Raw genomic sequence first — 10,713 nt, forward strand, 5'->3', positions numbered from 1 at the left:
GATCTGGGATGTAAGTTTATATGCATGGTCTATAATCTGTGAATTGCATCATTAGACAGAGCAAGTAAGGAATTTTGTATCTTATTCTTATTATTGTATTGTAAAGTTTTTCTTTAAATTTTATGAGCATGTAGCTTCACTTAAGGGTGCCGTCGCACTCAAGACTGAAGTTCGTCAGTTATGATCGGATTTTTGTGATTTTTTGATATGTTATTCATACATATAAAGTGATAAACACCACCAAGTTTCATATCATTTGGATTATAAGTTTTTGAACAATCACAATCTTTAAAATCACACTTATACATTGAACAAACTTATTGGAAAAAAATACCACCTATACTCTATAGCAATACCTAGAACTTGCAAAGACCAGAAAATTTAATTTTCTTTTAGTTTAGTAGGAATTTAGTTTTTCTAAATGTTCAGTCTTATGAGCAAAAAGATATAATATATGGACTTCTATTATCTAAAATGAAAATTGGCTTTCACAAAAACATCACAAATTTATTCAGCTTTCAAATGATCCAAACCCCTTTAGAATTGCTGAAGTAGTTATGGATGAATTTATAAAACGTTGACAAAAGTGTAGTTTTGAGATATCAGGCTCCGAAGTTAAGGATACTTTTCCCTCGATTTTTAAAATTTATTTATTTATTTTTTATTTTTTTTTAAGAATTCTTATTTCTGCATCAATCTTACTGCATTCTATGGCATTTACATGCTATTCTGAAGTGTAGCTCGTACATGATACCCCTCTTTTGCAAAGTACTAATGGTAATAACTGCACATGATTGTAGAAGTACCGCATGTCACCACAGGCTTTGCAGTGTCTAACCTGAGGTGAGGTATCTAAATGTATAAACAACTGCTGCAGCTGTGATTAAGAGATTTAGTTATAACTCCTTTACTTTTACATATTTAACAAAAATATGTCACGGGATTGCCAAAGCCCATTAGATTACAGATTTTTTTTTCTTCAAAATTTCGAGTATTTATGAAATTTTTTGTTGCAACTGTCCCCTTAATGCCTTTTTGCTAATAGAAATTGGAAAATGTTACTGTATAGATTTATATGCCTATTAGTCTGTTATCAAAGAGATAAAAAAAACTGACCCAGGATTTGTGAGGAATTTAGAATGTGTTGCAGATCTCTATATCTCAATAGGAGGAGTCAAATATCCTAATGAACTAGAAGTGCCTCAAGCTGCTAGTTTAGGCTAAGGTGAAAGGACATTTAGGATAACCTGGGATTTGATTGACTGATTGTTAGACAATGCGTGATGACTGAGCTATGGTGCTGACAGTATTTGAGTGTTATTGTGTACAAGGGTTTAAGTATTCAGTAAATTTTTTATCCATAAAGTGACAGGAAATAAAAATTTGGTAGAAACTGATACCCTCCTCTCTTTCAGGGAAGGACGCAAAGTAAAACCCCGCACATTAATGGCTATGGTTCAGAACCTCCTGTATGAGAGGAGATTTGGACCCTACTTTGTGGAGCCAGTTATTGCAGGCTTGGATCCTGTAACCAAAGACCCTTACATTTGTGCTTTGGACTTGATTGGCTGTCCGTGTGAACCAGCTGACTTTGTTGTATCTGGAACATCATCAGAGAGTTTGTATGGTAAGTAGTAGTTGGTAATATGTATGTATGAAGGATATGAAATTTTTTGTTTTGTTGATTTTCATGGCCATCATGGTAGTATTAGGTAATAATTTTGAAAAATTAAACCCTTCAGATGCATTTTCTGTGCATCTGAAACAGTGTTTTTGAATGGTCCATAAAAGTTCAAAAGGCAGACAGACGGCGAATTTTCGCTGGGTGCTGGCTACTTTTAAACATCCTGGGTATAGGCATTAAGTTTCTTTCATGTTCCAAGCAATGTTAGATACATGAGTCAGATAGCCATGATCCATAATTTACAAAAAATGCATGTTTTCTGTCTGTTGAATTCAGTAATGTAGGGAAATTGCTAGAAATTTATACATGTAAAAATAGGCAAAAAACTTAAGTAGAAGAGTTATTAAGGTATTTGGACTACCCTGCTATTCTGGATGAGAAATCTCTTAATATATGGATCATTCTGCAGTTGAAGGATCTTAGGATCTTGAATTTTTAGCTGTAAAAAGTTTTACAACAACTTTACTCAGAGTTCTTTTAAACCAGTTGGTACCTAGTACATGCAGTGTTCCTTTTTTTCTTTCTTTTTCTTTTTCTCCAAATAGATAATTACATGAACACTTTGTCACTAAGGAGCCAATTACTAGGCCCAAACTGGGTTATCCGATTCCTAGAATTTTTTATTTTTTTCTGCTACTTCAATTATTATTATTATTATTATTATTATTATTATTATTATTATTATTATTATTATTATTATTATTATTATTATTATTATTATTATTATTATTATTATTATTATTATTATTATTATTATTATTATTATTATTATTATTATTATTATTATAATAATAATAATAATAATAATTATAACATTAATCCTTGTACCATTTTTGAATGACAAATTTCCAACCCCTAATAATCTTTATAAAGAGAGCCAGAGAGATTCTTATAAAGCTAGAGAGATCATTATAGAGAGAGCGAGATAGATAATTATAGAGAGAGTTAGAGAGACAGTTATTGAGAGAACTAGAAAGATCGTTATAGAGAGAGAGCTAGAGGGTTTGTTATAGAGAGAGCTAGAGATAGTTATCAAGAGAGCTAGGGAGATAGTTATCGCGAGAGCGAGAGAGATAGCTATTGCGAGAGCAAGAGAGATAGTTATCTAGAGAGCAAGAGAGATAGTTATTATAAAATAGATAGCTAGAGCTAGAGCTAGAGAGATAGTTATCGAGAGAGCTAGAGAGAGAGTTATCGAGAGAGCTAGAGAGATAGTTATTGAGAGAGCTAGAGGAATCGTTATTGAGAGAGCTAGAGCAATCGTTATTGAGAGAGGGAGAGAGATAGTTATCAGGAGAGCTAGAGATAGTTATCAGGAGAGCTAGAGATAGTTATCAGGAGAGCTAGAGATAGTTATGGAGAAAGCTAGAGATAGTTATGGAGAAAGCTAGAGATAGTTATGGAGAAAGCTAGAGATAGTTATGGAGAAAGCTAGAGATAGTTATGGAGAAAGCTAGAGATAGTTATGGAGAAAGCTAGAGATAGTTATGGAGAAAGCTAGAGATAGTTATGGAGAAAGCTAGAGATAGTTATGGAGAAAGCTAGAGATAGTTATGGAGAAAGCTAGAGATAGTTATGGAGAAAGCTAGAGATAGTTATGGAGAAAGCTAGAGATAGTTATGGAGAAAGCTAGAGATAGTTATGGAGAAAGCTAGAGATAGTTATGGAGAAAGCTAGAGATAGTTATGGAGAAAGCTAGAGATAGTTATGGAGAAAGCTAGAGATAGTTATGGAGAAAGCTAGAGATAGTTATGGAGAAAGCTAGAGATAGTTATGGAGAAAGCTAGAGATAGTTATGGAGAAAGCTAGAGATAGTTATGGAGAAAGCTAGAGATAGTTATGGAGAAAGCTAGAGATAGTTATGGAGAAAGCTAGAGATAGTTATGGAGAAAGCTAGAGATAGTTATGGAGAAAGCTAGAGATAGTTATGGAGAAAGCTAGAGATAGTTATGGAGAAAGCTAGAGATAGTTATGGAGAAAGCTAGAGATAGTTATGGAGAAAGCTAGAGATAGTTATGGAGAAAGCTAGAGATAGTTATGGAGAAAGCTAGAGATAGTTATGGAGAAAGCTAGAGATAGTTATGGAGAAAGCTAGAGATAGTTATGGAGAAAGCTAGAGATAGTTATGGAGAAAGCTAGAGATAGTTATGGAGAAAGCTAGAGATAGTTATGGAGAAAGCTAGAGATAGTTATGGAGAAAGCTAGAGATAGTTATGGAGAAAGCTAGAGATAGTTATGGAGAAAGCTAGAGATAGTTATCGAGAAAGCTAGAGATAGTTATCGAGAAAGCTAGAGATATTTATCGAGAGAGCTAGAGGAATCGTTATAGAGAGAGCTAGATAGATACGAGAGCGCTACAAGATGGTAACTGATAATTCACATCCCCTCTATAAGTTTTTACCTGATTTTTATCAACCTGCAAGAATTATCAGAAGTTCTATGACCCTCAATGCAATGACATTTGATGTAAGTCGATTGTCTACAAGTCAGTTTTCTAGATGTTTTTTTATTGTTATTTGTAGACTTTGGAATAGATTGCCTTCAAAGATTGTACTTCTCTGACTCTTGATAAGTTTAAAAGATCAGCTAACATGTTTTTCTTACGTAAATAGCTGACTTTCTATTCTCTCATTTTTTCTTAGCTGTATCTTGACCTGCACTGACACCTTTGGTGGTATAAATCTCAATTTTTTCAGTGTGGCTCTTTATATAGCTTACTATAATAATAATGATAATAATAATAATATCTAGAGAGATAGGTACCACGAGAGCTAGAGAGATAGTTGTCGGGAGAGCTAGAGAGATAGTTATTGCGAGAGCTAGAGAGAGAGTTATCGAGAGAGCTAGAGGGATTGTTATAGAGAGAGAGCTAGAGAGTTAGTTATAGAGAGAGCTAGAGGGATCATTATAGAGAGAGAGCTAGAAGGATTGTTATATAGAGAGCTTGAGGGATCGTTATAGAGAGAGCTAGATTGATAGTTATCAGGAGTGCTAGAGGTAGTTATTACGAGAGCTAGAGAGGTAGTTATTTTGTACTGATATTGCTATCCACAGTTTGCCATTTCTTCACAATTGGATTTTCCCCATAAAATAATTAAATAGATAAATAAATAAATGAATAAATAATTAGATAAAAATATTATTAGTACTTTTGGGGGTTAGATTAATTTCAAACAGGAGTATCTCCTTTCATATCCACCCAATTGGATTTTTTTTTTCTTTCTTTCTTTTTCCTTTCCCTTTTTAGAAAAAAAAATTCTTATTTGCTAGCAAAGTGAGGGCTTGCATAAATGACAGTTGAGGCTGATTCAGGAAAGATATTCCTGAATCAGGAATCAGGATTCCTAATAAAAGTAACAAAAGTACCATATCTCGATTTCCCTCTATCAAAGTTTAAAAATTTACAAAAACTGCTTACTCTCATTTTGCTTAGCTTTGGGTTTCAATATTTCTTTGGTGGGAGAGATTACGCTTTGTAACACTCCCAAATGATAGGTTTATATAAAATCTATGATCCATATATATTGCAGATGTTGTCAAAGCAGCAGCATTTATTTTAACAAAGCATGTAACTTTATTGATTGTAGTAGAAATAAGCAAGAGGCATGTGATACAACATTCTTGTCAGGAGTTGCATATGGGGTGATATGGTGGGAGGGGGGGAGAGAGAGAGAGAGAGAGAGAGGTCAGGGTATTTCATTGTGGAGTGATTCTTCTAAATAATATATGGTATTTTTTTTTTTTTTTTCTAATACGCCGCAAAACGGATTGTGATGATTTTGGTATCATTGGATTCCTCACACTCTAGTTTCCAAATATATAGAAATTATTGCACGGAATCCCCCCATAGCATGGGAGGGTATGAAAGGTACCAGGGAAATTGCAGGGTAAAATGTAAATCATATGCACAGAATCAGTCACTATATTGTTTAATGATGAATGGAAAAACACTATCGTGTTGGCACTATGGTAGCAAAACCCAGGTTGCTACGGAGAGTGTTCACCTGGCAAAAGGAGAGTCTGCAGTTGAGAGGCTGCAGGGGGTGATGGAGAGAGTAGATCTCCTCAGTGTAAGGCAGGCTGAGCACTGGCAGGTAAGGGGTCTCGTTAGCAGGGGTCATTGTAGAAGGTACACCGTGCCCTGGATAACACGACGTTGAGAACATGGAAAGGGTAGCCCAATTTGGAGAATGAACGATAAAAAAAATTGATCTCTCCATCGAGGTACTGGGGGTCACAAATGCGGAGGGTGTGAAGGAACAGTGAGGTGGCAACCCCTCTCTTTGCATGAAGTGAATGGTATGAGGAGAAGTGTATGTACATACCACTGTGCATAGGTTTCCTATATTTAGAAAAGGAGAAATGATCAGCAGAGCGATGGATAAGAATGTCCAAGAAGGGGAGCTTGTTGTCAACCTCCCATTCCACCTTGAAACAGATGGAAGGAGAGAGAGAGTTCAGCTGTGACAGGAAATCAGGAAACAGAGCAGGGTCATGAGGCCAGAGAGCAAAGATGTCATTGACATATCTCAGCCACATGGAAGGATGAGGGAAGATGGAAGAGAGGTGCTCCAGCTCAAAGAACTCTATGGACAGGTTAGCCAGAACAGGGGAGAGCCCATGGCAACACCGAACATCTGTGAGAAGAAGGGACCCTCAAAGGAGAAGGAATTAGACACTTCACACAGACAAATAAGCTGGAGGAAGACGTTGGTGGGAAGAGGAAGACAAGAATCCTCAGCAGGGAGCTTCGTCTGAAGGAAAGCGAGGATGTCATCAAGCGGGACCTTGATGAACAGGGAATCGACATCCAAGCTCAGCATAGACGCCGGTGAGACACTAAGGACATGGGAGATGAAGTCCTGAGAGTGGCAAAGGTGAGCTAGAGAGAAGGTGCCAAGAAGGGGATTTAGAGATTTAGCCAGCCAAGCCACAAGAGGATGCGTCACAGATCCCCAGGAGGAGATGATGAGGTGCAGAGGCATGTGCGGCTTATGGGTTTTGGGAAGTCCATAGAAATGAGGGAAGTGAGGGTTGACGACCTTGAACCTCTGGTAAAAGTTCACCTCCGGGAAACAGGCTGCCAACTCTTTCAGACGATAGTGGAAGGTAACAGCAATGTGTTCCTTGGGCTCGCTAGTCGAGGGGCATAGGTGGAGGCGTCATCCAACAGGTCCTGGGCCTTCTGCAGGTAGGAGGCAGGCTGTGAGGGGCCTCACAGGAACACCTGGGAATGGAAGGGTTGGGGTGAAGGAGGGACACGAGGGCCGGTAGGAAGGCCCCACGAAGGAGGGAGACCTCAGGCAAGGAGTTCCTATGGGTGGAGATGAAACGGTCGATGGAAGAAATAATAATGGAGGTAAGGGAGAGAGGGTGGAGAGCAAAAGAAAGACTGAAGCCAAGGAGTTGTTGGTGAGAGGTCAAGGACAGGGAGGATAGGTTGGTAACTGTGTCAGTGAGGGACACACCTGCCCTCCCTCTACCACGAAGGTGGGCACCTATCCTGTACCGTGTGTCTCCTGTGATAAGCAGTATTTTGGTGAAACAGGCACCAATCTTACTAAGCATCAGTCTCGGCATAAGTATGCTGTATCTAGGGACACAGCAACAATGCCCTCTTCTGCCATCAGTGGGACATTGGCCATCAAATGGACTGGAAAGCAGCGCACACTGTCTTCCCTTCCGCTGATGTCCATGCATGCAGACTGGTGGAATCTTCCCTGATTAAGCTTCTGCCCAATTTCAACCTGAACAGCGGTTTTTAATTGCCTCCCACATCCTCCGCCTCCTTCCCTATGTCGGTCACCCTTCACATCGACCACCGGATCCTTTGACCTGACCAAGTGCTTCTCCTCCTCTCCCACTTATACTGCTTCCTCTCCCTCTTCTCCTTAGACCCGAAGATGGAATTAAGGATGATTCCGAAACTGTTGTCTTACTTTCTACAATAAATCTAGTTTGTTCATTATGGGTTTTTCTACCATATTCTCTGATGCAGGGGGCTGTGCCCCCTGTGAAACCCCCATGGGGGGCTACTGCCCCCCAACCAAGAATCCTTCCAAGTATTCATGGCAGGTGTCAGTGTATGACCACCATGCGGGAGTGGTGTTGCTGAGTCTGTCCGATGCTCTCATGCTGTGAATATGTGGAGGATTCTTTGTTTTCTTGGGCAGGAGTTGAGGGGCACCAGCCCCCATGGGGAGGGTCGCAGTTAATTTAGTACCTTTCATGCATACTCTGCTATTGGGGTAAAAAAGATGGGGGTTAGGGGGGCTTCCACACAAGAAAACCTACATATTTGCATTGTAAAAAAATACCTGATATACACTACAGTAGGAGTTTTACCACATACTGGAAGATGTCAAGAAAGTGACTGGAATAATGTATGTAATTATCTGTAAAAACATTGCCATTATGGGTTTTCTAGATTACTTTAGATAATTTGTAATAAATGTAAAATTCTTTGCTTCAGGTATGTGTGAAACAACTTGGCGTGAGGATCTGGAACCAGATGACTTGTTTGAGTGCATTGGCCAGTCACTTATCAATGCATTCGATCGTGATGCCCTCTCAGGGTGGGGAGCTGTGGTTCATGTTATGTGAGTATCTTAAGCTTTGTGACCTACTAGTGGAAAAAATGATAATGCCCTTGAGACTGCATGATGTTTATTAAGGATATATTGAATGCACATGTTTCAAATTAATTTTTGTAACTGGTTAAACTTTTCACCAGTTGTTGATCCTGATGATTTATTTTTGCTTTCCAGTGAGGAGGACAAAGTGACAACAAGGCACATCAAGAGCAGAATGGATTAAAAGCAGACCTGTCCTTAACAAAGCTAATGAGCTAATATGTCAACTATACTTATTATTTTATTTAGAAAAGATTTATACAATGTGACTACGTGTGCATATGTAGCATTGTCATGGAAGATATGGTGTTTCAGTAAGATTTACACTTTCTAAGCTTCTCAGTGAAACAGGAATTTGATGTTCAGTAATCTTAATAAATCAGTTTTCTTGTCTTTGTGTTTTATTTTTGCACCCTGATCAAGTAACAGAAGAACATAAAACTGAGATTATTATTTGTTTAAAGATGATGGCCACTTCAATTTTTATTTGGCCAAAATCAATTATTTGTTATTATTTGCCAATACTCATGATTATGGTTTTGCCTAACACAGAAAGAGGGAAAGCCAATGGTTAGAAGAAAATATGAATGTAGAAAGAAACCAAGTAAGTGAAGAAAGACAGACAGAGAGAAAATGAATAAGTGGGAGAGAAAAACAAGAAATAGAGGATGGATATGTGAATAAATGACCTTGACCTCCAGCATGTTGATTTGTTTTAATCACATAAACCATCAATATTTGGTAGCATTTTTCTTACCTTTTAAATATTGCTTTGGTATGTCTAGGTTCCTTGTCTATAAACATCAATAATATGTGGGTAATATTTAGATTTCCCCCCTCCTACTCACATTCCTCCTACTCCCTCCCAGCATAACCTATCCTCCTCAGTTCTGTCTAATACCGATAACCATCCTCCTACTCACATTCCCCCTACTTCCCTTCCTCCTACTCCCTCCCAGCATAACCTATCCTCCTCAGTTCCGTCTACTACTGATATCCATCCTCCTCATATTTCCTCTACACCCCTTCCTCCTACTCCCAACACAACCCATCCCCCTCAAATCCAACTACACGTACACCCCTCCCCCAATCCCTTGCCCATTGTTGTGGGGGGGCTTAGGAGACAGAGACTGAGACTCAATGCAGGGATCTCCCCTGTCTAGGGCCTCAGCCCTCGACTCAACTAATTTTGCATGGTCTTTTCCCCCTCCAGCTTTTTGTTTCTGTCTCCAATCCCTTCTACTATCTACTTCCTAAGGTGTAAGAGCCGTGCTGAAAGGATGAAAGGCTGACCTTGTGCCAGTCCTGAACGGCCTGCGGGAACCATGGGCACGGTACTCCCCTGATTTAGTTGTCTAGCCCTTACCCCCGTACAGGGCACTGGGGGGTGGACTGTTTATTTCCCTTTACATTATCAAGGCTTCCCATGGCCAGTAATGAAGATGTAATACCGCTATTAGGGGCAATAAGGCTTGCCCCTTCATCAAATAGACCCACCGGCTCCCCGACTCCAGGCTCTTCTTTGACCACGACTCCAAACACCGAAACTACTACCCACTCCTCAATGCCCCCACACCCTTTCCCCCTACTTCCTCTCAACACAACCTAACCCCCTCAATTCCGTCCACCACCGATATCCATCCTCCCGATACCCATCCTCCTGAAATCCACCCCCCTCTTACTCATAGCACCCCTACACCCCTTCCTTCTAATCCCTCCCAAGACAACACATCTAACTTCAACTATCCATCCTCCTACCACTAATATTCCCCCCACACCACTTCCTCCTACTCCCTCCCAACACACCCACCCCTTCAACTCCAACTATACGCACATTCTCCCTCCCTCCATCCCCTCTATCCTTTCCACTCCCTCCCGGATACACACGGGAATCACTCATGTCACACCTCCTAGCCCCCCCCCCCCCCCCAGATTCCCCAACACGTACCGGCGCTTTCACTCATAAAATAACTAAGATATAGCCCTCCTCCATTGGAGGAGGGCTATATCAGACCTACGTCATATCCTTGCTTCTTATAACAACCTGTTCTCCTTCCTCAGACGCATAAATATCCTTCACTTGATCTAATTCCCTTACCTAAACCACCATAACCCTTTCCCTGATCAACACCCTTACTTATTTTCAACTTTCCAACATTACTCTAGATAGTTGACGCATAGCAAGTATCACTTGACATCACCTTTTACTATACCTTCCTATAGTGCTATATGACCTTAGACGTCTAGCACTTTTATTTCGCTTTTGACCATTAACCATTACCTTACAGCCTTATTCTCTATCTCTACGTAATACTACCCCCCTCAACAACACTCCCGCTTCCACACGCCCCCGTCCTTCTACCACCACCAACCGTACAAATATCTTAACTACTCTAT

General features: G+C 39.7%; 1 protein-coding gene across 2 annotated transcripts in view; it reads left to right on the forward strand.

Annotated features, from left to right (window-relative positions):
• Prosbeta3 (proteasome subunit beta type-3) overlaps window positions 1-8,708 on the forward strand; it is a 16,140-nt gene extending 7,432 nt beyond the window's left edge. For both annotated transcript variants that reach the window (XM_027364028.2, XM_070129323.1), the window contains exons 4-6: window positions 1,416-1,627; window positions 8,157-8,283; window positions 8,452-8,708. In XM_027364028.2, coding sequence (XP_027219829.1) covers window positions 1,416-1,627; window positions 8,157-8,283; window positions 8,452-8,500 — 388 coding nt within the window. In that variant the 3' untranslated portion in view covers window positions 8,501-8,708. The remainder of the gene's footprint in view (window positions 1-1,415; window positions 1,628-8,156; window positions 8,284-8,451) is intronic.
• Window positions 8,709-10,713: the final 2,005 nt, after the last annotated feature.

This window comes from Penaeus vannamei, chromosome 13 (assembly GCF_042767895.1).
Source record: "Penaeus vannamei isolate JL-2024 chromosome 13, ASM4276789v1, whole genome shotgun sequence".
NCBI classification, from domain to species: Eukaryota; Metazoa; Arthropoda; class Malacostraca; order Decapoda; family Penaeidae; genus Penaeus; species Penaeus vannamei.